General features: G+C 38.2%; 2 protein-coding genes and 1 pseudogene across 4 annotated transcripts; 1 reads left to right on the top strand and 2 right to left on the bottom strand.

Annotated features, from left to right (window-relative positions):
• Positions 1–2,236: 2,236 nt before the first annotated feature.
• On the top strand, positions 2,237–6,613 carry LOC122062033 (protein kish-like). Its single transcript, XM_042625669.1, has 5 exons — positions 2,237–2,382; positions 2,477–2,555; positions 2,674–2,780; positions 4,576–4,610; positions 6,337–6,613. The coding sequence occupies exons 2-5, from the start codon at positions 2,553–2,555 to the stop codon at positions 6,402–6,404; spliced, it is 213 nt and encodes a 70-aa protein (XP_042481603.1). The 5' UTR covers positions 2,237–2,382; positions 2,477–2,552; the 3' UTR covers positions 6,405–6,613.
• Positions 6,614–8,229: 1,616 nt separating this feature from the next.
• LOC122061786 (signal recognition particle 19 kDa protein) lies at positions 8,230–19,589 on the bottom strand. 3 transcript variants are annotated; one of them, XM_042625256.1, is made up of 5 exons: positions 19,437–19,589; positions 18,721–18,814; positions 15,734–15,912; positions 15,441–15,540; positions 8,230–8,629 (listed from the first exon to the last, which is right to left on the bottom strand). In XM_042625256.1, exons 3-5 carry the CDS (start codon positions 15,908–15,910, stop codon positions 8,496–8,498), a joined length of 411 nt encoding a protein of 136 aa, XP_042481190.1. In that variant the 5' UTR covers positions 15,911–15,912; positions 18,721–18,814; positions 19,437–19,589; the 3' UTR covers positions 8,230–8,495. The 3 variants fall into 3 exon arrangements, with proteins under 3 accessions (XP_042481190.1, XP_042481192.1, XP_042481191.1); XM_042625258.1 differs by lacking the exon at positions 19,437–19,589 and adding an exon at positions 19,195–19,380; XM_042625257.1 differs by lacking the exon at positions 19,437–19,589 and adding an exon at positions 18,960–19,120.
• Positions 19,590–21,341: 1,752 nt separating this feature from the next.
• LOC122061663 lies at positions 21,342–23,162 on the bottom strand (annotated as a pseudogene).
• Positions 23,163–27,014: the final 3,852 nt, after the last annotated feature.

Below are 27,014 nucleotides of genomic sequence, written 5' to 3'. Positions count from 1 at the left end.
AGCAGGATCTCATCTCACCGGGGACGTAGGCAACATTGCCGAACCTCGTAAAATCCGTGTGCATTGTTTGTTTGTTTTTCCATTATCTTCTGCATCGTTTTAGGGCTGCGTTTCTACAACTATCAACAAGTGATTAAAAAAAAACACTGTTCAATAATCTCCTCACAAGCAAATGCAAATAGATGCAAAAAATCAACCGACGCAGTCATCCAGCATTCTTTTGAACTTATCCAAACCATTCATAAGGCCCATCAAATTTTTAACGCCCATTTATTTTAATCTCTCATCCATATTCTTCAACACACAAGTTCAACACACAAGTCTCTATTATCTTGTGATACGATAAATCTTACCAATTACTGAGTTATTTCTACATACTAAAACATCAAACATCTCCATAACTAGATTAGAATAAATCTGGCAAAGCAGCACAAAAGTTCAGTTCACAGAAGCATAAAAGTGTAAACATCAACCAAGGACTAGGTAACCATAGTACACTGTATGTTAAGCATTGGGACTGCTGAGTAAAAGCATCAACAGCCAATACACTTCTGTGATATATTCCATGTCCAAATTTAAAAAAGAATTAGGGATACACCTTCACAATTCACATTGGTGTTATTCAACTCAAAATGGAAAAAATCAATAAATGACGAACTTGAAAGAAAAACCAGCATACCATGAGTAACTCGAGAATTTCCTGAATACAAGAAGACACAATTATCGACCACTGCCGCTAGATCACCTTCCGATGGGAAAGACGGGGACCAAGCAACAGCCTTCACTAGTACAGACTCATCAGACGATAGCTCTATCACTTGCCGGAAAAAGGGACCAATTAGACTTTCTTCCTTAGAGAGAGGCGAAGGGAAGTGAGAGATCACGAGAAGTGAAGAAGCTCCGTATGCGATCCATGAGAAACCAGAAAATTCTGGTAACCAATCAACAGCAGAATCTGAGGAATTTGGTATTTGAGGAATTATCTCTGATTTCATCAGTTCCAGTGGTAAGAGATCGGAAATTTTTACATCTTCGATCATCTCTTCTTCCTCTTCTTCTTCTTCTTCTTCGTTTGATTTATTGGTAGCAGGACTGTGAGTTCTGCTGCTACTGCTTCTCTCTGCCATGATTTTTGGACTCTCACGAACAGAGTGGCAGAGGCGAAGTTCCGAGTTCGGACTCGGTTTATATATATGCTTAGTGAGAAGAAGGGGAAGAAAAGTTTCGATAAGTCGTCACTTCGGGTCACGACTCACGGCATATAAGGCAGGCAATGGCAACGTTTTTGTTCTAAACAATTATTTTCTAATCAGAAATAATTTTTTTTATATTTCTGATTTTTTTGAGTAATTTTGTAGCAATAATATTATTGTATGGTAATACTATATTTTTCTTTTTTTCTTTTAGAATTTCAGTTGAAAGGCTTATTGGTTATTACGTTGTGGACCCATGTGGCAAAAGCATAGACCCATGGAGGAGTCAATAGGGCCCATGGTCACACTTCTTGGAAAGCAAGTAAATGGTGCAAACTAAACACTGATACACTGCATAGGAGTTGATCGAGTGACCAACTCTTGGGTAGCATTTCCACTAAGCACTACACCAAGGTTTAAGTTTGTGAAAAATATTATTTCTACCATTCATAGAAAAAAAAAAAAAAAAAATACATACAAAATGCATATTAACAATAAATATTTCTTCTAATGGTGCCAATAGTGGTTATAGAAGTGGTGGTGGTGGTAGTGGTAGTGATTGTAACGCTATGACTCTGTACCAAGACACAATATCATCTACTTTGGGGCGAAACTTTTGTGACTTTAAAACGCAAAAATAGTATTAGAGTCTACTGCTTCTCCACTATCTCTCATTTTGTTTAACTTTTGAAGTTCAATGGATCTAAATCATTTCATAAGGACAATATTGTAGCTTGATGTGTATTGAGGTGCTACGAAGGTGGTGGTGATGGAACAAGTGGTGGTGAGATGGTCAAGACTCAAGAGGCTCGAGAGTTTGAAGCTGTAAAGTCATTTAAAAATTTCCTTACGTACACGTTATTACCTAGTTCACTTAAAAAAAAAAAAACAGATCAGATCTGGTCCGTTTCTGTTCCCAAAAGGAAAATATTTGATAAAACACCGGGATCAATTTTTCGGTTGCAGCAGAGCCTAAAGTCGCGACTCTGTTTCCGGCGCAGGGGCCACGCAGCCTGACAGCAAATTCTTTTAAAATAAGAGATGTCGGAGAAGCACGGACTCGCAGAGAAAACAAATCAAAGGTTGCGATACTCACGTTAAGAGGGCTTCAGCGGAAGAAAGGGTTGGTGCTCAAAAAAGGAAGAAGGAGCTGTGAGTTCCTCCAGAGCTCTCTTCAGTCTTCAATAAGGTACTCTTTCTCTTCATCTTCATCTTCTTCTCTTTCTTTTGGTTTTTGGATTAAGTTTTCCTTTTGATAATTTATCCTATTTGTTGGTTTGCAGCTTTGAATTATCTCTGTAGAATTATATCTGTAGATCTAGGTGAAGGAAAGCCGATCAATTGAAGGAGAATCTGAGAATGGTAAAAGAAAAAAGAAGAAATTTAGTAAAGCATTATTTGTGGAAGTTTTCATTTACTTCTGTAGAGGAAATCTTGGAGTTGTTCAACTTGTTTATTATTTATTTGTTGGATTTTGCAGTCTGCACTTTTCAATTTCCATTCGTTTCTGACGGTGGTGCTACTAGTTATTTGCACCTGTACTTATGTAAAGCTGCAGTTCCCTACCATCCTGGAACAGAAAACTGGGTACCGATAAATTACTCTATTGTTATGTTTCAGATTTATAGGATTTAATTGTATTGGTATTCACAAATACTTCATGGTTTAGGATCTCTTAAACTTTATCCTTAATACAGTGAATCCAGGAGAGATGAAAATTTTTTGACTGGATCATCCTTAATTGCTAGTCTAAACTTTGATACATTAAGATGACTTATGAATCGTGTTTTAGGGGTGTTTTTGAACTATACCCTGTCCTTTAATTCATTTGAAGTGCTCATTAACAAAAAATTGAAACTGAAAGTTTATAGAACTGGCAAGCTTTGTCCGATTGCAAGGGAAATAAGAGACGTGAACCTAAATAAAAACTAAAATGGAAAATTTTGTAATCATTATCTAACATCATTGTGTAATTAACTCCAGAACATGCCAAATTTGGGTATTAAAGTTTACTTTATTTTGCAATCAATTACCTTGAATTTAAGAAGGAAAATAAAGATTCTATTTGAGAAGTTAGATTAGCATCTTAAGTAAGAGTTTAAGGTTGATACAAAATCATGGTTGCACAAGTTTCCATTTTCTTTTTAAAACTGATGTCACCCCCTTCCCTTCCCTTCATGGACACAGAACCCTCATGCCAGGATTGGAGCAGTCACCGTGCATTAGAACTTAACTCACTGAGACCTGCCCTGAGTAATTAGGGTTGGCTACATAAGTCTCATTCCACCATTCCACTCAATTTAAGCTATTTCTACTCCCATTGGGCACTCATTTCATATCCTCTCTGCTGTCCTTTTAACACCTCCAGTGTGCACAGTATTGCTTCTCAATATTGCATGCATTCTCTTTAAAGCATTCATTGGGCCTTGTGTTCCTTGAATGTTTTCATCTCTGAGTCAATCATTCATAGTTTTTGCCACTTATCATTATAACATCCTGGTTTTATGTATTTATTGTCTCCCCCTAGGGGGGGGGTCTCGTTAGCTCATAAATTTTATCATCATAAAAATAGTGTGGACCATAGGAATTCCTCTTGTGTACACTGAGTTGGTTCATCCACAAGTATTTGCTAACTTGAAACACTTTCTTTTGTTTAACCCACCAAATGATCTTTCTAGAGCAACCGTTAGTGTATGCTGTAGTGAATAAAGACCATGAAGATCTTTCTTCGCATGCATTAGGAGGGTGATATTGACTGAAAGTTTTACTTGTTTTGACTTGGACAAAGCAATAATGTCTTTGCTTCTGGTATTAACAAAGTGAAGATATGTTCTCTCCTCTTAAATGATGTAATGAAGCTTAATCTTCAGGATCCTGCAGCCCTCGAAAGGTGGTCGTTTTTGTTTAGAAACATTAAGTAACAAGTTCATATCCATGAAGGTTAAATTGGAGTTGATTCTTGTTATGCTGGCCTAGGTCTATAAGCATTAGAAGAGTCATTAAAGCCCTTTTCAGTCGTAAGAGTAACAGTTGCAACATTTGAGATGCCCCTACTTCAACTGCCACGAGGCAGGCAGAGACTCCGAATGTTTTTTTTTCCCTCCATACTTTTGAGACCTTTTATTGAAAGTCTCCAAGGTAACTCTAGCTAAACTGCTTCTAATTAAGTAATTACTTCCCTAGTGTCGGTTCAGTTGCGTCAAATATTTCCTTTTGCCAAGCCAAGGTCTACCCATCCATATTCGATATTGTTTGTAGTCTTGCGCTGTATATTAGAAGTTATAAACCACAGGTATCAATGTCTACAAATCCTGGGTGAATTATATTGTACTTGCTTTCTATATTAAGATATTTTTGGTTTGATGCATTGTGAATCTGGCAGGTTTCGAGGTTTCTTTTGGAAGGCCGCCAGAATAGGTAGGTTCCTTGATTTTGATTGCCTGTATATTTACTTTGTCATCGTGCTTGTTTTGCTTGTACAAAGTTGTTTCCTCTAGTGATCATTTCTCTTTGCTCTCAAGAACTAACATTTCAGCATAATTCCTCACTGAAATTTCTGAAAATTTTCCGCTCATAAAAGTCAGGAAGTGGTCCTTATGTCACCTGTGTGCATGTATCATTGGTCCATTTTATTAGAGCTCTTGGCCAGTAACACCTACTGTTTGAATTATGGAGTTAATATTTTTGGCCTAAATAGTGATTTTAGCAGAATTGCTGAATTGATTGAGAATATAACAGATTGAACAAAAAAATTACTGTAGACTTTAAACTTGTAAATTTCAGTCGGTTTAGGTGTTTCAATCCAGTGGCTAAAAACCAAAAGTTTAAAGACTTTGAGCCAAACAGTCAATGAAATACAAAATTTATTCTACGTTTTTTGTTTAATACGATACTCTATGTTGCTTAGGTAATATGTGAGAATCTAATAGTCCAGATGCCTCCCTTAAAATGCATCCATCCATTACAGTGTTAATGATTGAGTAATTCATTATTTGGAACTTAGCACCTCCTTCAGATTTTATTTAAGATGTATTAGATCACTTTCTAGATCACCCTAGTAAACCTTTGAAATACAGAATAAGATAGATAAAGATGGGTCGGTTAATTGATTAAGTACTCGGTCCATGTTCTTGACTTCTGAACTCTAAAGCCAGGTAAAATGTAGTAGTCTCCTTTTCCCTCCCCAGGCCTCAAATCAATATGGTCTGTAGAGTGTAGACTGATTTAAAGCATCGCTGATGAGCCCAGTGCTATTTCCAACATACAATATAAAATGAGTAAATATGCAACACACACACTGATGCAGACTGATTAGATCAGCCTGCAGGTAATGGGCCCACTAATGGAATGGATGGCAGAGATCCTGAACTGATGATTAGTATTTATCTGATCTCAGATCTTACGGTCCAATGTGAAGTATCCTATGACCAGAATAAGTTGAAAAAATGTTGCATATTTATTTGGTGGTGAAAACTAGAGATTTATATTTTACTAAAAATAAAAAGGTAGAGATTTATTAGAGAGAGAAGGTATGTGAATCAATTTGGCTTGAGAGAGAGCATAGGAGAAGTCGTGAGGAGGTCATGCATAGCTTAAGCATTGTATCAAGTATGACTCTGAATAGAGAACTTTTTGTAGGATGAGGATCCATGCAACCAACCCCATTTAGTTGGTAGAAGGCTGAGTTGAGTGGAGTTGAGAGACTATAAGAGAGTGATCTCATCTGTTAAAGGAATATTCAGACAAAATTCTAGTAATTGAAAGGATAAAAAATTATTCTTAGAGAGAGAGAGAGAGTTGATTAAGACTCTCAAGATCAAATATCATATTTCAATTCAGTCAGTTGGGGGATACTTGACAACCCGCATACATTTAGGATACTTCGCCCCAATGCTTTCTATTGTTGCTGAATCATAATCCCCCAACCCACATACATTTAGGATACTCCGCCCCAATACTTTCTATTGTTGCTTAATCATAATCCCCCAACCCACATACATTTAGGGTGTACTTCATTCTAGGTTGCAGGGTTACAGTGAAATTTCCTTGCCTATACTTGGATGATTTATAGTCATCGTAGATCCTTTTATTTACTTGAATGCTTCATGGTCCTCATAGATATTCCTTTCTTATATTGAAACAGGTGAACGTTTGAGCCCTTGGGTCGCTGTGGGATGTTTCACAATGGGAATTTCAATCATAATTTCCTAAACATGAAACTCTGGTTGTACAATGCTTTGTGATATAGATACTTGAGAAATGTATTGTTGTAGTATCCAAAAGAAAAAAACAAAACATGCACTGTTGACATATCTAGTTGTGCACCGTCCCTTTGAAATAGGTTGCAGTTTGCAATTTTCCATTTCTAGAAAATACATTTTTTGGTAGCAAAAAAAATTTGCTATAACTTTCTGAAACAATCTTATATTCTTATGTATGTGAGCAAATAGAACATTAATTGGTGGTGTTTCCTGCTTTGCCTATAATAATTGTCTCAGGAGTGGGTGTAGATCCTGCTAAAGGACTCACTGGACCTCTATGCTCCTTTCATTGTGCATGTATATACAGGATTCAAATATTTGGTTTTAAGACTCTGATGCATGAGATTTCATTGATTTTTCATAGATTTGAACTTTCAAAAGCTGTCCAAGGTCATTTTTCAAATTTTCATAAAGTAAAAAAAGGGTATAACGGTGCACAAGGCTCCTGACGCTACGTGGTCTAGGGAAGGTCATAATGTAGAGTCTTACCCTTGCTTCATGAAAAGGCTGTTCCCAAATAAAAATTTGATAAAGTATTTTATTTAAATGATTTCTTGCTATTTATTGATTAAGTTCATCTACCCAATGGTGTGGTAGTTGCATTAATAGCATCCATCTTTAGAATATTTACAAGAAACTCAATGGCATTCCCCCGTGCTAAATTAGAGACAGAAGATATATGCTGCTTGGTTTGCCTGCTGATATATCTGATTGATTGATTCAGTCTTTATGCTCTCCATCAACTTCCAACAATCTGGGTTGATCGCTGCAATACTATGAAGTTTTGTAGGATGCTGATGTAAATCAAATCGATGACTCTTGAGTAAGATTCGATTGGATTATGTCAATTAATAATCCCGATCTCAACACTGATGCCTCTGCAACCAGAGAATCCGGTTCCTCCCCCTTGGCTTGCTCAGGCTTGAGCCATCAAGGTTAAACTTAACCTTGTTCATGGCCTCTCTAAACATGTATGTGTTAAACTGAATCGAAGAGGGTGAGGTCTAAAGAGGGAGTAACGACAGCATTCTGATATTAGACTTAATGAGTCTTCATCATTAGAAGAAAAGATGTTCCATGGCAAGGCTCTGATTATTACAAATAGCACATCAAGCTGGAATATGTACCCTAGCTCAATTATGAGGTTGGGTGTTGGGACCTTTCTTTCCAAGCAAGAAGATAAAAACTTGGAACTTTAGTTGGTGCTTTGATGTGCCAAATTTTGAGCAAAGAAGGATGAGCATAATCATGTGACAAACTGGGACTAAGTTGGTATGCAGGGGCAACTGAGAAATTCCTAGATGTAGAGGCAAAGAAGTTGGTGTGCATACTTGCCCTTGGTGTATGACAAGCAGAATTTTGCATCTTAGTTCCATGCTTAGGTGTTACGAGCTTATACATGTTTGAAGAGAGCAAAATCAGGCAACAAATTTCTTAGCCTCATGTGCTTCATCTACTGTTAAAGTTATCTTATACCCTCCCAATATCCCAAATGATCTTCAAGACCTTATAAAAGGAGATTTTGATCGAATTACCTACTTTCGGATGTAATTTTTTCTATGTTATTTATGTTATAGTTTTTATTACTTGATTGTAGGGCTGTCCTGCTTGTTCTTGGAATCCCTTCCCCTCTTTTAGGAATGTCTAAAAAGGGGGTTCTCTAGGATTGACTCTAATTGTATTTTATCTTTTTCTTTTCTTTTAATTAATCATACTTACCTATTAACAAAAAAAAAAAATCCCTTGGGGGGAGGGTGACAAATCAATACCAAAGCTGAGATATTTAAGTGGCTTTTTAGGGAAGTTATACCTAAATTCCATGTAAGCCATCCATATAACATTCCAACTGCAATAAAACCATCCTATGAGCTAGTATGAATAGCTTAACAAGAGAAAGTGCTCCTTTGAAAAGAGTACAAAACATCAATTAAATTGAGAAATTCAAAGCCAGATATAAGTGAGCCCCTTTGTTGACAAGGGTCATCAAAAAAAGAAGAAAAACTGAGGGTATGGCGAATTTTTTGCTCTTGCAAAAGCCGAATTATTTCTTTTTCTTTCCACCTTTTCCAGATTTGGAGGGTCCTGCAGTTGAAGAAGTTGGTGCAGGTTCCTGTTTCTTTGTCCTCCCGTGGTGTCTGGGGACCATCTCTGCAACCTGGAGCATCAATTGTTTCCCTGCAATATAACCATCAGGGAATAATTACTAAATAGAAGAAAGAAAGATGTGCTTATATCTAGAAGAAAATAATAAATAAACAGAAGATCAAAAAGTTAGATACTATGTTACGCTGCCAAAACACACAGCTTGTGCAATCACACAGTAGTGAGGAAATTGTTGTATGGATTACATGATTTCATTAACACATTTCAATTGATATTTCTCGGAGAGGAGGCTGGTCCTCCAGTATCTTGCTGGAAAATGTCCTACACAAGGAAACATTAGACAATCTTTACACACATAGGATTCCTTCAGGACTGGACAACCAGTCCATGCAATCCTATCTAGTTCATATCTAAAGAAGTCTATGAGAGGATACTATCAAAGCTTTCCCTCCATTATCAATGAAATTTCAGGACCTTTTCTTTATTATTATCCTCTTTGAACAAGACAAAAGATTTCATTAAGAATGGGGAGACAGAACCTAAAAAACTTTGGGGGGGGGGGGTGTCCCCTGGGGAGTGTGAAAATACCATAGAATGCTGGCCACAGACCTATAAAAATGCACAAAATTAAAAAAGGTTGACCAGACCCACAATCAAAAATGCAAACAGAGCTCGCAGTTGGCCATTGCCATGTTCCAGAAAAAGGAATGAAAACTGACAAGAAAGCCAACAAACATCAGGACAGAAAACTGAAAATCCCAGAAAAAGAAATGCGATCTCTTGCTTTTGGAGCAAAGCAATCATATATACTGGCTGGCAACATTTCGCAAAAATCCCGAATTTCCTTTCTGAAATTTCTGCAATAATTTGTGGGCATCTAAAATCAAAACCCTTGAGCTTTCTCCCATTTCATCCCCACCTTAGTACTAAATCACTTACTTGGGTGCCATTTTTGGAGATATTCAACACATGCCATGGAAAGACGGCTCTGACCAGTACTCCTGAGCTTATGGAATTGAAGGAAGATATGCTCTATTGACCAAACATGGCAGACATATTAGACAAGAGGACAACTCTTGTTACAAGCTTCAGCAGTTATGAGCCGACTAGCATTAAAATGCAAACAAGGAGCATACCTTTAACCCAAATCTTGGCCCAAGTACATCCAGTTCTTGCACCATAACAAGCAATAAAACTTAACTAAATCATATTAGCAAAATATTATGGCATCTTCACTGTCACAAGTAATCAAAGGGCTACCCAAAATAATCGGAGTTCACCAGTTTGGCCAGCGACCCACTGTTTCCATGGGGGTGAAGGTGGATTTTGTCAAATCTAAGTGCATTTCTCGCCAATTACATCTCATATTCCATTTCTTTCTTAGTTCTTTGAAGTTTACAGCAACCTCTTAGCAATCTCGAACTGGTTTAGTCTTCAACCACAACCAGCAGTGTTCCCAAGGGAGGGTGCTAAGTGTGACGAGACACATTATTTTCCATGTGGCACACTAGAATGGATGCGAGTGGGTCCATGTGATAGAGGACCCACACGCATCACAGATGACCAGGTTTCGGCTTGAAAGAAGTAGGGGTAGTGCCTTAAATGTGAGTTTGAAGTTTCAAAAAACTACATAAATGTCACAAGGTTCCACTACAGTGAAATGGAATTTTTGTAATTTTTGAAGACTAAAACTCACTTTTAAACACTTCCAATACTTGTTTTTAGGCTGAAATTCGCCTGGTGAGATGGGTGAGTCCTCTATCACATGACACACCCACACCCACCGAAATTTGCCACATGGCAAGGAATGACAGGCACCAACTTAAGGAGGGATTTTCATTCCCATGCAAAACAAATTCATCAAACTACAATCACAATTCCCACATTTCCACATAGGCGATTTCAGCCTAGTTTGAGAACATATAACAGAATCTATTATAACCAGAGAGAAACCATTCCCTCTTCAGCCAGATCTAGAACAACCACATAAAAGTCATTTTTCATTCCATGTGGATTCTTACTTTTTACCTCATTTTCCTGAAACTCTATACTTGAATAGAGCCTAATAGTCTGTTGTTTTTACAGACTTAAAGCAACTCTAGGTGATGGAGTAGCCTTAGGGAGAAGAGGGAAAATCGCACAAAAGGGGGAAGGGGATCACACACCACGCACAAATTCACTAATCTAAAAATTAAATTCACTCTAAAAATTAAATATTGAGTTATGTAAGTATATAAAGGAAAAATAAAAGACTACTCCTACTTAGACTCTAATACTGAAATAAACTCTTACTTAAACTCCAAACATAAACATACTTCTCTACCTTACTCAAAGAAAAATAAAAGACATAATGTAAAACTAACTACTACCAGCCCTTGTTGGACCAAAAACCTAGGTTGGACCAGTTCTTCTAGGCCCTTAGCTTCCACAGTTGGTTTTGCTGGTCCAACCAAGTAAGTGCAACTGTATCTACATCAGCTCTCCCCTTCTGAAAAGAACTCGACTCCGTCGAGTTTGGATGAGGTCCAAGAATGTCGTCAGAGTCGATGCGCTTGATGAGAAAAGTACCAACTGTCTTCTTGAGCTTGAGAGGGGGAAGATCCTTTGCTGGAAGGAGCTTCATCTCCAGACCACCATGCTGAAAAGTATATGTATTCTCATATCCACAGTGCTTGGATTTCTTGTCGAACATCCATGGGCGACCCAGTAGAATGTGACAAACTTTTAGAGGGAGAATATCACATTGAACCTGATCAATCAGTCCACCAATGGAATACGTGAGCAAACACCTTTCATGAATTTCCAGATTATTGTTGTTCACTCATCCAACCTTGTAGGGATTCGGATGAGGCTCAATTTTCAGACTCAACTTGCGAACAACATCTTCAGCAACAACATTGGTACAACTTCCGGGGTCGATCATCATATTGCACAAACTGTCATTGCATCGCACCCTAGTTTGAAAGATACTGTTACGGCACCAATCGTCCTCCTCAAGAATCTTCTGTGTAGTCAAAAGAGTACAGATCACATAGAACGGTCGAGACTCACCATCACTATCACTATCATTAATCTCATTAGGATCATGATCACATTCAGCCTCTAGATTTATTATTCCTGTTTTCAATTGCTCTTCTGGTGCATAGGGTATAAAATTATCCTTGTCGATGTAGGCTAACAACCGGTTAGGACATTGATTAGCTCTATGCACGTACCCCTTGCATGAGAAACATTGAATAGCCTCATTTGGAAATTCTAAGTTCTTGTCATAACCATGCTGAGGTGAGGAGTATGGCTGATTAGGTCGTGAAGATGACATGTCTGAATCACGACGAGATGGAGAATACGGTCGGCTAGGTCGTGAAGATGCCATAGATGAAGCACTAGCCTGTGGTCTACTGATTGACTTTTCCTGTTGCGATGATTGTGACTGAATAGAATTAGAACCCCTAGGAAAGCATCTGTAAATGGCCGCCGATTGTCTAGACGTTTCAGACTCTCCTCAACTTGATATGCTATCTGGACAGCGTCTTCCATTGTAGGCAGTCGACTAGAGGCAAGGGTAGCACTAAGTTGAGGGTGCAAACCTTTGCGGAATTGTGCCGCCAATACTTATTCATCCCACTCAAAATCCGAATGAGTAGCCAAATAATAGAACTTAGCAACATAATCTTCCACTGTCAAATTCTCTTGTCTCAACTGTGCAAACCTGAGATGCATGCATTGCTTGTAATCAGAAGGCAAGAATCTCCGGTTCATAACTTCATGCATTTCAACCCAAGTAGTGACTAAACCAATGCCTCGGGTTCGGTTATGTTGCTGTTGCTTGATCCATTAGATTCGGGCCGTGTCTTTCAGTTAGACCTCTGCAAATAGGATTTTTCGGGCCTCGTTCAACCCATACTATCTAAAGAATGTCTCTAAGCTGTGAATCCAATCAAGGTACAGTTCTGGATTGTTATCTCCATAAAAATCAAGGACATCCAATCTTGCTGCTCTTTCTGCTCCATCATCATATCCACCAGTTTCATATGGTGGTGAAGGTGGTGGCGGTGGTGTATGATGTGGTGGTGGATCCCGTGGAATGGTGTTGGAAGAATCCCCAGATTGAATGGGACTCTTTCCTTTATCTGCTGCCACCAAACGATCAATAGAAGCTTGCATGGATTCTATCATTGTCATAATAGCTTCAATTTTTGCATCATTTTCTCTCTTATAGGAGTTCAGCTGTTGAACTTCACTATTAGCTACCATGGTGGAGATGGGCAAGATTACACTTAAATATGATGGTAAAATAGTAAATAGATGGAAACTTAAAGGAGAATGGTAGAATGGTAAATATCTCACTTGCTTTTTCTTTTTTTTTCAGGCATGGCAGAACTGTAAATAGTGAAACTGCACTTAAGTCACAAAGGGTGTCACATGTGGGTGGAGGGTATACTTGGAAGTGATAAGAAAATAGGATAAAAAAGGGATAATGGATGAAGGGAGGGGTATTATAGGAAATAAAAATATAATAAAAGGAAAAAAAAAAGAGATAAAAGAGAATCGTGGGGTTTTAATACCGACAAAAGGGGAGTCCTCCTTCTTGGAAATGGAACTAGAGGAGAAAGGTAGAAGCTCGATGGAGGAGTTGACCGACCCAGGTATGTTCCCCTCTCTTTTCTTCTTCTTCTTCTTCTTCTTCTTCTGTTTCTTCTTCTATTCTGCTCCTTCCGTCTTCTCTTCTTTTTTTTTTCTTTTTTATTCTTCTGATTTTGCTTCTCTTTCTTTGTTTTTTTTCTATCCCTCTTGTCTTTCTTTTTTTTTTTTTGGAAGCCGTTGTGGCTCGATTGAGACGAGGTCGATAGGGTTTTGCCGGCTTCTCTGTCGACTCTCTCTTCTTCTCTTGCTGCTCTTCTTTTTTTTTTTTTTTTTTTTTTATTTCTCAGTCCCAGTGAGAACAGAGAACGGGAATGGAGAAGAGAGATGGAGGGGTGTTCTCAGTAGGGCCGAAACAGGGAATGGAGGAGAAAATAGGGGGTTGCAAGGAGTGGGAATGGGGGAGAATAGGGAGTCACAGGAAGTAGTGTGGGAGTTGCAGGGATGGGTTGTGGGATGAAGTTGTGCTTCAATAGAGCAAGGGAAAGGATCCTTCGGGTCTGATACCAAATTGATGGAGTAGCCTTAGAGAGAAGAGGGAAAATTGCACAAAAGGGGGAAGGGGATCACACACCACGCACAAATTCACTAATCTAAAAATTAAATTCACTCTAAAAATTAAACATTGAGTTATGTAAGTATATAAAGGAAAAATAAAAGACTACTGCTACTTAACTCTAATACTGAAATAAACTCTTACTTAGACTCCAAACATAAACCTACTTCTCTACCTCCTATGTATCTTACTCAAAGACAAATAAAAGATATAATGTAAAACTAACTACTACCAACCCTTGTTGGACCAAAAACCTGGGTTGGACCGGTTCTTCTTGGCCCTTGGCTTCCACAATCGGTCCTGCTGGTCCAACCAGGTAAGTGCAACTGTACCTATATCACTAGGGCTCAACCATATCTTAGAAAGTAGAAACAATTTCCATACTCTACATTACAGATATACTAGTTGTTGGTGTATGATGTCTTGTATTCCGTCGCAGTTTAATCCAGTAAGTGCAACTGTATCTACACCTATTCTCCATTGATAGTGAAGCAGGATCTCATCTCACCGGGGACGTAGGCAACCTTGCCGAACCTCATAAAATCTGTATGCATTGTTTGTTTTGTTTTTCCATTATCTTCTGCATCGTTTTAGGGTTGCGTTTCTACACTAGCTACTTGATGAAAGTTTTCCAGCATCAGTGAACATGATGACTTGGTACATATCATGTTTATTTTTTAAGAGACGACTATAATTAATGAGATACCCAAATTATTATTGTATTCAGGAGCAGAACTTTTGTTTTGGATTAGCAACAGCCAAAAACAATTAATAAAAATATATATATATATATATTTCACTACAAGGCATAGAATATCGGAAAACTCCTCAGACAAGAACCAGTCCAAACACCATCTGTCCTTGCAGATGTTTACCTCATCTACCCTTCCAACTCATACGCTAATGTTTAACAATATGCATAAGCCAGCTTAAAATACTCTTTCCACAGACCAACCCTGTCCAAAATCAAGGATAACTGGAAAATATTGCCCCCAAGAAAAATTAAAACAAAAAAATGGCACGTCTCTTCCTTTAGACCAAGCTTGGAGATATCCTCCATCGGAAGTGGACCATTTTGCATGAAAAGAATGACAAGAAGTGGACCATTTCAACCACACATGAGCCCAAAATAAGAATACGCTCACATGGCAGTAAACATTCATAATTGAACAATGTGACCAATTGCAATGGAAAAGGGGATCCCACAAAGTCTGCATTTCTTTACTCATAAAATTTGCTAAAGACAGAACACAATGTAAAGTCAACCATTAGCCCTGCCCCTGCGGATGGGATACGGAGAACCTCCAGAAATTTCTCAAAGCCTCAAATGCAATCATATAACATGACAGAGTTCCAGCACACAAGGCATTTATATGAAGATCAGCTTCGTGAAGGACCTCTTTACTAGCTAAGTGTGACCTTGAAAGCTTTTGTCATGAGAAAAAGCTATGTTTGGAGTATTGTTTGTTAGAATTCAGTTACACTGCATGAAAACACCATGCTTATATTTTGGCAATTTAGTTTGTTGAAAAGAACTTGTAAAAATGAATATCATGTTCCCTATTATTCAGTCAACATGAAAGATTAAACCTAACTGACCATGCATCAACAAGAATTAAGATCAAGTTGGAACCTCCAACACAAAGGGCACCACGGAGGGGAAGGGAGCAGGAGTGTCACACTTACGCGAAGCTATAGCCGGATTAAACAAAGTACCATCTTCTTTTTTCAGCAATACCCTCACTCTCCCTCTTTGCATGAAATCGCGTGGATATGCCTTATCAATCTGTAAGTATAAAGCACCATGAATTGTATATATAAATTGGAAACCTTGTTTCACAAACTCAATTCTGTTTTTCATTAAACAATTAAAAGGTGTATAAGGGAAGGAAGGGAACCACGCAGAAAATTGTAAATTTACTAATAGAATGCAAGGGGACCATTAAAAAAAATAAAATTACAGAAAATGATAAAAAGACCTCGATTACAGACGGTAGCTTAAGATAGTTGCAGCAATCACCGATCTCAACACAAGTGGGATTTTCACATGCTTTAGTAGTGCTAATTCGCCGTCCTTCAGCTATAGTTTTCTTTGAATTTATGTAGATGGGATAAATCACAATCCACTTCTTTGTATTAGGCAATGCTCCATCCATACCTGATAAAGAAAGCAGTCAACAATATATTATAGAGTTCTACCAAAAAAAAATATATATATATATATATATATATTATAGAGCTAAAGCAAATAAACAAGTGTCATCAAAGTTAAAGACTGAAACAATTCTCGGATCCAACACGCCACCAAGCACCATCAAATAAGAGGGTTGAATGGAAAGTTTGGCTAGTTCTATAGGATTTGTGATCCAAGTGAGTTGAATCCTGGCATAGAATCAACTCACCAGTTTTCGGTAGCTAAAGGGATGTGAGTGAACTCGAGACTCGTGTGAGTTCTGATGTTTTCAGAAACAGATAATGACTGATTAAATGTGAAAACCCAAGATCATGGCAGAAAATAGGGAGAGAAGATCACACACACACAAAGAGAGAGAGAGGCACCGCTGCCAGAATAGAGTGGCACGAGTCGTTGCGTTAACACAACGGAGTTATCCTCTTTGAAGATAGAATGATGAAATAGAGCAGTTCCAGTTGCACAAGAATTACAGATCCAATTGTAAACAGTGATCAAATAAACAGCAATACAGGCCAAGTTCGGTCTCAAACAATGAAACTACGATCAAACGAATCAAGGCATAGAGCTAGTAAGTAGAAAAATATTAAGTGCGCTGAGTGGCTGAGCACAATCATGGTATCATGCCACCTGTCCCAACAAGGGGACATATTGTGACATGATTTTCAGAACCAGACCAAGACCAGTTGTGAACTGTTCAGAAATCCAGGATCTGGGTTACTTGGTTTAACATCTGCGACCATCATAATTCACAAGGGTGAGGTGCTTACTATTCCCACGGAGTTTTTCTTATTTGGAAGTGTTTTTTGTTTTTGTTCATAGGGAGCACTTCAGCGGGAGTGAAACACGGCCCAGTTTGATAACACTTTCCATATAAGTTTTTATGAGCTAGAAGGGTTTTCTTATTTCTGTTCTCGGAGAACACTTATGCGGGAGTGAAATGCATTTGATAACAGGGCATAAAACACTTTTGGAAGGTACTTTAACAAAAGCACTTCTAGCACTTCATCAACACCCTTTTGTAAAATGAACTATACATTGAGATTCAAGTAGGATTTCTCGAATTCTTTTTTAAAATTACTGTTAGATAACAGCACTGGCCATGTGGCAAATACTACATATCCAGTGATTACGAAATACCATCATTAAAAAAAGGGACAATCTACTAGATTACAAAAATAATTACAAAAACAAGTAAGTTTACAAGAAAAGTAGGTGTAAAACAAAATCAACCCTACCTGTTTTGTAATTTATTTTCTTATCTAGTAGATCCAGGCAATATTTCCTTAAGAATAACAACATCAGAATTTGACCACATGTTTACATGGGACATTGATCATTTTATCATTATTCTACAGGTTAAAATGAGTCAAAAAGAGTATTATATACCATCAATGACACCAACATTGTCACAAACACAGTAATTGTGACTAAATGCAGAAATTATTCAAGGAATGAATACAAATTCAATAAGATTAAATGCAATCCAAATACTGATAATAAAGAAAAACAAATTGCAAATGAGTGATGAATCCCTCTCAAGGAAGAAAGCCAACTACATAGTCCGAAAGATACAAACAAATAAATTTTCTGCACGAAAATTAGGCCCATACATCAATTCAATCATTCCAATACAATGTGTTGTATTTACCACTTAGTACAGAGACCAAAAAGTAGGTCCATAGCTCAATTGGTACAGCATTTGGGAGCAATGAAGGAGATAAAAGTAATGAAGTATTCATTTTAGATCTTCCCCTCATGTCATCCAAGATTTTGTTTTGTAGATGTTATTTTTCATGTTAAGGAGTCCTTCAGTAAATTCATTATCTGCGAGGAAGTTCTAACAAAATATTAAGGAGGAATGCCAGGGATAGATCTAGGTATGGTTGCTGGATGTACAAATTATATGGGCCTCCTCTCATCACATCCCCTTATTAGCTATTTGTTCTGTCTTCTTCTCTAGAATAACTCATTGCTAATATATCTTTCAACATATAGATTCAACTTGACTAGGTAGGTATGTTAGATGAATCAGAGTGACGTAATTATATTGTAATCTGAGCCATGGAGTAAGGGATACACAGTGGAATAAGCAGGGAACTTGATTAGAAAAGTTTTATATTGAAATTCAAGCGTATTAGAGAAAACTTTCATTTTGAAATTCTAATCCCCATTCCTCTCTTGTCATTACTTTCATAAATTTCAAGTCATAATGAAAAGCATGCCTATTTTAATGGTTCTTGAGGCTTTGTGAGAGTTTATGTATTCTTTCTATGTATCTTCCCACTTTCCACTACATTTCACCCAAATTTAACTTTCCATGGGATTTCGAGATCCCACTGCTGCGAAATGATCGGGGAAAATTATGATTAACTTTTCGTGCAACCATATTTCCTATGGAAAAAACACATCTTCTTGCCTTGAGGAACCCATTTCCACTATCAACCTAATCAGTCAGTCCCTTTTCCTTTTTTTTTTTTTTTTTTTTGGGTGGGGTGTGTTGTGTAAATATCATTGTTGCCACCAAGGTATGGCGCACTACTGTACTTCTCTAATTCGTTGTCATTTGTGCATGGGAACCAATCATGCTGCAGGATAACTGTAATGTTTCCCTCGATGGAGGTCAGGAATGATTATTATTTTTTTCTTCATGCAGAAACAAATAAATATTTAACAACAAATGAAAAAAGAGGAAGTAAAATATATTGGGCAGGACAGAAGGGAAGCAAAACAAAAAAGTACTGAATCAATAGAATTTAATAAAAGAGCTTGTACCTGGTCAATGGAACGTTGATGATCGCGAGTTGCTGCAGCTGAAAGCACTGATACAAGAACTTGGGTTTCTAGTTCAAGGCTCAGTTAATTTATCCTGCAAAAACAAAGCAACTATCAGAAAGGCCCCTATTCCCATTAAACATAATAGGACAAAATGCGTGGATTTTGAGAATAATTTTATTTTAGAAAGTGCAGCTACCAGAGAAATTTTATCTCCTTCTGAAGGGAGGAGCAAGTACCTAGCTAAATCGATAAGAGAGAGAGAGATAGTAACGGCAGAGAACCTTATTTGCTCTTTCTTCAGGGAAACAGAAAGGAGGTTCGATACAATAAATCGTCAGAAAAAAGCAGCAGATATTTGAAACTCACAAAGAAAGACCAAGAGAAAACAAGGTATTCGAAACGAAGAAAAATGTGTTAGCAACAACTAATGCTGCGACGAAATCGATAAAGCAAGAGCATATATACACTAACAATAACCACTGAGTGAGAGAAGCAGATAATCTCCACTGTTCCCCGCAGGTGGATGTTGCTTCAACCTCTTGAAATCCCTCATCACCCTCTTCCTCGCAGAAAAGCAGATCGGGAGAGGAAGGATGAAATAGAAAAGGGGGAAATACCGGAGAGAAAGAGGAAGGAAGCCTGATCGGCGACTGCGTTGGAGAAGAAAGGTGAATGTGAGAGTGAGAGAGAGAGAGAGAGAGAGAGAGAGTCACCTGCGATGGTCTCTGCTCTGGTTGGAGTTGGAGCCTTCACAGCATCCAAGGTCGATCTTCGTTTCGTGCCTCTTGTTCCGGGAGGCCGAACCCGAAAATGGAAACCGAAGACGGCCAACTTAAAGCAAATCGATTCGGGTAAAAAAACAGGGATATTCGGTTCGGTTCGGTTCGGTTCGGTTCGATTCGTTTTAGAGGGAAAATCATCAATTTACAACTTAATCGAATTGAACCGAAGCGGAAAAATATCTCAGAGAAATATTAGGGAGATGGTTCTTTGAGCAAGTGGAATAGGGGCATAGGGGAAATCATCGATGGAGTGCAACAAAATGATATTGTATATAGGGGCAGTGTTGTCATTCCATGTGAGAGAAAAAGAGGAATGCACAAATGTGCTGTTGTACTTTTATTTTTTATTTTTTAGAAGAATTGAATAAAGTTCATTTTTCTCATCTATTATTACTAGATTTTCTAACTCTAGGGATTGATATGGATTGATATGAATCTAGCTCCTCTCCATAGCATTGATCGCCCAAAGTTTGCTCATAGCTACTTGCGTGCGTGACACCTATCCCTAGCAAATCCAATGTCTATGATTGCTTCTCTAACAAACCACCTATGAAACCTAGATGCTTGCCATACCCAATAGGGTCTGGCTCCTCTTCTCTTCTCTCCTAAAAATCAGAATAATTCTACATGACAATCGCCATTCATTATCAAGGCTAGGACTTGTGCTTCTCTTTCAGTTCAAAAATAGGGGCTTTAAGTTCCAAGCAGCACACTCAACGGCCCCAACACACACAGAGAGAGAGAGAGAGAGAGAGAGAGGGAGAGCTTTTCATCTGCAACAAAAACAAGGGCACCTAGGGCTTGCACTTCTTCTTCAGTTAAAAAATAGAGGCTTTAAGTTCCTAGCAGCACACTCAACGGTCAAAGCAGAGAGAGAGAGAGAGAGAGAGAGAGAGAGATGGGAACTTTTCATCTGCAATGGAAACAAGGGCACCGATTTGGAATGATAGCTTGGTATAAGATTAAGAAGTTGTAAGAGAGAGGAGCCCGTGAACTAGGTTCAGAGATAGAGATCCATGGTCTGAAAAAAGGAAAACCCATTTTTTTCTTCAAGGGTCTATAAACAGGTGATGAGGACCAAGAAGAAGCTCATTTACATGTTCATAGACACCTATATTCTGATTTTTGGGAGAGAAGAAAAGTAGAACCGGATCCTATCAGGAATGGGTTGCATCTAGGTCTCATGGGTGGATTTTTTGGAGAAGCAACCACAGTCATTGGATCATTTAGTGACAGGTGTCGCGCACCCAGGTAGCTATGGGCAAACTTTAGATGATCAGTGCTATAGAGAGGAGTCGGATCCGATTGATATTGATACAGGAGTATGGCTTTCATACCTAAAAATGGTTGGTGTATTATACAAGCTCATACATGGAAAACTCATAGTACAACCATTTAGGATATGAGAACATTATAGCTAGGTGGAAGGAGAGCAAATTGGAGAGCTCTCAGAATACTCTCAAATTGATCATCCTCAATTGCATCCTACTTTTTCTAGCTTTGGTGGGTCATTCATGACTTTGTGCATTGTAACTGGGTTTTCTTCTGACTCATATGGAATAGGATTGCTCTGTAACACATATATGTGTGTAGTATAGAACACTCAGACACGTAGCCCAAAGCGCCAAAGTGCAGCCTAAGGTGTTTTTTGTCGTTGGATCTATGCTACACATTGATGTGCGCTACAGAGGATCTCAATCCCATTGGAATTGCCTTCAGTCAGCTCCTCCGAATTACTCAATTTTACCTTGTTTCAATCACGCCAACCTAGTCCAAATGGTTTAGAAAGCAAACTGACTTTCTTGTAAGCATATCCTATGCAGACTCCTAAGTAACTCATACTACCGAAGAATCTTGATGCACTGATTTAGGAGATTGTGCTTTAACTTGGCCAGATTGGTATTGCAAGGTAGCTTCTGGCATCATTTTAGCCATAATTGTCTGCTTCTCCATTTGTGCAAGTGACTCCATAGCCCCTTCATATTTTTCCTGAATGACATTAGTAGTATGTCTCTGAGTAGCTGCAGCTTGTTTAGCAAATCTACGAGCATCTTCAGCAACCTTTTTGTTCTTGCTCCACCCGCATTAGGACCTCAATCGCACGATCTTGTTCCTACTTATCTGCAAGGGTCAGTTGTAATTCAACTACTTCTTGCTCCACCTATTCAACCTTTGCAATTAGTTTTCGCCGATTATCCTGCTTGACCATCTCCATTAGTGTTGTCTCCAACTCTTTAGCTTTGAGGATAGCGGATCTCTTCTCCTCAAGCACTCTGCATAATTCAACCTTTAACCACACTTCATATTCTTGAAGATCAAAAAGAGAATATGCATCCCCTATCAAACTGCTAAAACATTTCATCCAAGTTAACAAACCCTAATTCAAGAGGACATAGATCCACATTTATTTGTAGATCACCAAACCTTTTAGCTGCATTTTTTTCTTTTATCAAGAATCTATGGTCATGCTTGAAGTTGTATAGTTTGGATGCGAGAACCTAGGAATCTCTCCCGACACGAATCCCTTTGGATCGTTCCTCTATGGTATATATTACAGAGGTCGATGTTTTCCTCTCAACTCTGGCAATAGAGTTTCATTTATGGTTTGGTAACTCATGCTAGCAGTTAAAACAAGTTGGCAATTGTCAAACATTGAGCCAATGACTGCAACAAAGTAACATCTCTGGCATCCTTAGTCGTAATTAATACAGGACTATATAACTCCATCATAGCAAGAGATGTTCGGAAGAAAATAACACGATTTCCTTCAAACAAAAGCACATCCCAGACTCAAAGAACACTTTTTCAAGGAAGCTTATTTACAAAAATGGAAGGGAATCAGGGTCAAGTAACCCATGCCACCTGCACTCCCAAGTAATCAAGACGATTAATCAATTTGGGAAACTTCTCATGCATAAAGTCCTGAAAAACAAGTTGGTCCACCTGAGATTATGTCATTTTCTATTAGCAATTGCCATCAAAGTAGTCATTGATTATACCCACAAGAGCCCAAAATGCATTTACTTGGGTGTAAGAAGTAGTAATAGGCTGGCAAAGAAAGACATCGCTTGACAATAGCCAACAGAGGGGTTAAGGCAAGCATATGCATAAGTAGACGCCTCAAAGCATTTTTGTCATCCTCATCCAAAGCAGGATGACCAGGGAAGTTCAAGGCAAATCCTTTTTAATATGCCCTTTCCATTTTTCATTAGCACAACGATGGTCTATATTTGATCATTTACTAGTGCTATTGGAAGCACTAACAAAGTCCTTTTAAGAATGACCATTGACTTCTGTAGCTAGCATATCTTGATAGTATCCATCCACTCAGCGCTCCTTCACAGTCACAAAAGCTTGTCATAACTCTCCTCTTAGAGCTATTGGCATTCCTCCACGAACTAAACTTTTCAACTCTTTTTTCCAAGGAAAGAAAGGTTCAAGAGACATTGTATCATCACCACTACTTGAGTTCACATTTTCAATTGAGGATGATTCTTGAACTAGATATGATCTTTCCACGTCATAGAACTCATCATTAGAGTCCCTTTCAATGCCCTTTTGAGGGTCTTGCCTCTTCAATTGTTGAAATAGGATTTTTTTTCCTACTCCTTGCTCTTTCTTTAGTAGACTTTTCCTCTTCTTAACACGAAAGCTCATCTATCTTCAATGGAAATAAGGGATGTTCTAATTTGCGCCCAAATTTGAACCTTGTGGGTTCGTCTTTTTTCCAACAAAAGCCTCATTTTCTGGGAGATTTAAAACATAATTCTCAGCAGCAGATTTTTTGCCACTTGGATCAGCTTCTTCCACATTTTCCACAACAGTATCTGTTTCCTACAAAGTTGCTTCAGAATGTGATGTTGTATTCCCTCCCTCCTCATATAAGTCAGGTAAAGGAAGTTAAATAGACTATGCTTGCCTCTCTAGGAAATATTCCCTTCTATCTGACTTCTCATCTTCCTCCACCTCGTAGAATATTGGATCATGTTCCTCTTTAATAGATTTGTCCTCTTCACATGAAAAATCATCGTATCTTCAATGGAAATAGGGGAAGTTCTAATTTGCGCCCAAATTTGAACCTTGTGGGTTTCGTCTCCTTTTCAGCAAAAGCCTCATTTTCTGAGAGATTTTCAATAGAATTTTCAACAGCAGATTTTTTGCCACTTGAATCAGCTTATTCCACATTCTCCACAACAGTATCTGCTTCTTGCAAAGTTGCTTCAGTATGTGATGTTGTATTCCCTCTCTCCTCATATATGTCGGTTAAAGGAGATTAAGCAGACTATGCTTGCCTCTCTAGGAAATCTTCCCATCTATCTAACATTTTCTCTTCCTCCACCTTGTAAAATATTTGATCATGTTCCTCTTTAGTAGATTTTTTCTCTTCACACGAAAAATCATCGTATCTTCAATGGAAATAGGGGATGTTCTAATTTGCACCCAAATTTGAACCTTGTGGGTTTCGTCTCATTTTCAGTAAAAGCCTCATTTTCTGAGAGATTTTCAATAGAATTTCAACAACAAATTTTTTACCACTTGAATCAACTTCTTTCACATTCTCCAAAACAGTATCTACTTCCTACAAAGTTGCTTCAGTATGTGATGTTGTATTCCCTCTCTCCTCATATATGTCGGTTAAAAGAGGTTAAGTGATGTTGTATTCCCTCTCTCCTCATATATGTCGGTTAAAGGAGGTTAAGTAGACTATACTTGCCTCTCTAGGAAATCTTCTCATCTATTTGATCTCTCCTCTTCCTCCACCTTGTTGAATATTTGATCATGATCCTCTTTAGTAGATTTTTTCTCTTCAAATGAAAACTCATCGTATCTTCAATGGAAATAAGGGATGTTCTAATTTGCGCCCAAATTTGAACCTTATGGGTTTCGTCTTCTTTTCAGCAAAAGCCTACTTTTCTAGGACATTTTCAACCAAATTCTCAGCACTAGAGTTTTTGCCACTTGAATTAGCTTCTTCCACATTCTCCACAATAGTATCTGCTTCCTGCAAAGTTGCTTTAGTATGTGATGTCGTATTCCCTCCCTCCTCATATATGTTGGTTAAAGGAGGTTAAGCAAACTATGCTTGCCTGTCTAGGAAATCTTTTCATCTATCTGACCTCTCCTTTTCCTCCAACTTGTCGAATATTGGATCATGTTCCTCTTTAGTAGATTTTTCCTCTTCACACGAAAACTCATTATATCTTCAATGAAAATAAGGGATGGTCTAATTTGCACCCAAATTTGAACCTTGTGGGTTTTCGTCTCCTTTTTAGCAAATGCATCATTTTCTAGGACATTTTCAACCGAATTCTCAATATCATATTTTTTGCCAGTTAAATCAGCTTCTTCCGCGTTCTCCACAACAATATCTGTTTCCTGCAAAGTTGCTTCAGTATGTGATATTGTATTCCCTCCTTCCTCATATATGTCGGTTAAAGGAGGTTGAACAGACTTTGCTCGCCTTTCTAGGAATTTACCCATCTATCTGACCTCTTTTCTTCCTCCACCTTATAGAATGTTGGATCCTACTCCTCTCTATAATATTAATCGCATTTATTTAGAGAGGAGCCCATGAACTGGGTTTAGAGACAGTGATCCATGGTATTAAAAAAAAAAAAAAATCTTAAAGGGCCTGTGGAAAAAGGTGAGGAGGAGGACCAAGAAGAAGCTCATTTACTATGCTCATAGATGCCTTTGTTCTGATTTTTGGCAGAGAAGAGAAGAAGAGTCAGATCCTATTGGGTATGGATTGCATCTAGGTCTCATGGGTGGATTTTTTGGAAAAGCAACTACAGTTGTTGGTCTGCTAGGGAGGTGTGTTGCTCACTCAAGTAACCATGGGCTAGCTCTGGGCGATCAACACTATGGAGAGGAGTTAGATCCGTAGATATTAGCATATTCTCAATATCTCTTCAAGTGTTGAAGTCTGACTGCAAATCCATAGGCGTCCTTGGAGTTTTCATCCCAAATGATGCCTACGCACTTGGGACAACAACATCTTCGACTAAAAACTACAACCCCAAGGCTCCTAGCGTTCGGCATTGACTCGAACAAACTCAATTATAAAAAAATTAGACAGTTTTGGATTCGGTATTCTGATCCTCTACAATTCTAAAATTATGTAACGCAGTGCAGTGCTACCGCAGCATTGGACACTTGTCACATGCTACTTGGAGGGTGAGGATGAGGAGAGAGAAAGAAACATATATGCCCTCTACCTGACCTGGTTTTTTACCTAGGTCAAACTCATCACTTGATCCTCTTAGGCTGTGTTTGATAACCTAGAAAAGAAAAGAAAAGAAAAGAAATAAAGAATCAAGAAAAGAATAGAAAAGAAAAAAAAATTAACATTTATTGTAGGAAAAGAAAAAATAAAAAATAGAATAAAAACCATTGAACAACTACAGTTGTCGCCCTCTCTCTCTCTCTCTCTCTCCTCTCTTATTTACAATCTCCAAAATATAGAGACCTTCATTGGGAATGGCTGAAGATGGAACAACCAATATTCTGTTGTGGGGGCTTGAACGGTTTTGAGTATGGAGACGATGAAAGAAGAATCAAAGCCTTCAATTGCATATGAAGAGCAAGAAGTGATTGAGAAAATTGGAAAGGGGCTTTTGGGCTGCATTTCTGATTTTCCAAGATAGAGGGAAAAAAAGAGTTAAAGAGGGATTTAATTGCCTAGAATCTGGGCTTTGGAATTATATCTACTTTTGTTTCACTTTTCCTCTCAAGACAAAACCCACATCTGTCGAATCTAAAGCCAAAGCTCAATTTGCAATGAATATTTCAGGTCCAAAGAGGATACGGCTTGGAATGAATTTGATAATCTTATTGGGGCTTTTCTTTCTGAGGGTGCTCAGAAGGGTCAGTGGTTTGGTTCGTCTTCTTTACTCCAGCAATCTCTGGAGTAGGCTACAGATGACGTGAAGATTTCTTCTGCTTAGTCAAAAACTTCTAATTGCATAGCATATTCTCCCAGTCGGAAGTGGGTGAGCCATAGAAAACCTAAACCTCTCCAGTCTCTTTCTTTCCTTCCAAAACAGAGTATCGGTTTGTAGATAAGCTCATATATTCATATGCAACCCTAGAGTCTATGTTTTCCCCTCCTTTCAGACTCTCTCATGCTCCGATCATTTGCTTGCTGGAGGTGCCTTGTTGCCACAGTGATTTGGTGCTTGCCGAAAGAATACACTAATTTGTGATGGGGAAGAATAAAAAAAGGTAAGTTTTCTCGCCGTGAACCAAGTTATCTCGTCTAGAAGTCGAGATAATTTTTTGGACCGCGATAGAAAGTAACGAGACTCCCAAGGTGATTTTAAAATTTTAAATGAGAATCTTCTATTCATCTGGGAGTGTTCCAAACATAAAGAGAAGTTTATGAAAGAGAAAATCGTACAGAATCTTGTACAATTTTCTTTTCTTTTCTTTTCTTCCCCTGGCTACCAAACACAGCCTTAGTGAGATCCCTGCTGGCATCGTCTCTGTCAACTATCATCTCTTACCAGA

The sequence above is a fragment of the Macadamia integrifolia genome, chromosome 14, assembly GCF_013358625.1.
Source record: "Macadamia integrifolia cultivar HAES 741 chromosome 14, SCU_Mint_v3, whole genome shotgun sequence".
Lineage (NCBI taxonomy): Eukaryota > Viridiplantae > Streptophyta > Magnoliopsida > Proteales > Proteaceae > Macadamia > Macadamia integrifolia.
Note: the sequence above shows the minus strand (reverse complement) of the source record. Positions and strands in the feature narration are given on the sequence as shown.

Excerpts from the sequence above, each read along its gene's own strand:
- LOC122062033 (XM_042625669.1), top strand. Across the intron at positions 2,781-4,575 it reads ATCCTGGAACAGAAAACTGG|GTTTCGAGGTTTCTTTTGGA; the intron begins GTACCGATAAAT and ends TGAATCTGGCAG. Across the intron at positions 4,611-6,336 it reads TTGGAAGGCCGCCAGAATAG|GTGAACGTTTGAGCCCTTGG; the intron begins GTAGGTTCCTTG and ends ATATTGAAACAG.
- LOC122061786 (XM_042625256.1), bottom strand. The coding sequence starts at position 15,910 with ATGGATGGAGCATTGCCTAATACAAAGAAGTGGATTGTGATTTATCCC. Across the intron at positions 15,541-15,733 it reads AGCTACCGTCTGTAATCGAG|ATTGATAAGGCATATCCACG; the intron begins GTCTTTTTATCA and ends TTATACTTACAG. Across the intron at positions 8,630-15,440 it reads TAATCCGGCTATAGCTTCGC|GGAAACAATTGATGCTCCAG; the intron begins GTAAGTGTGACA and ends GTTATATTGCAG.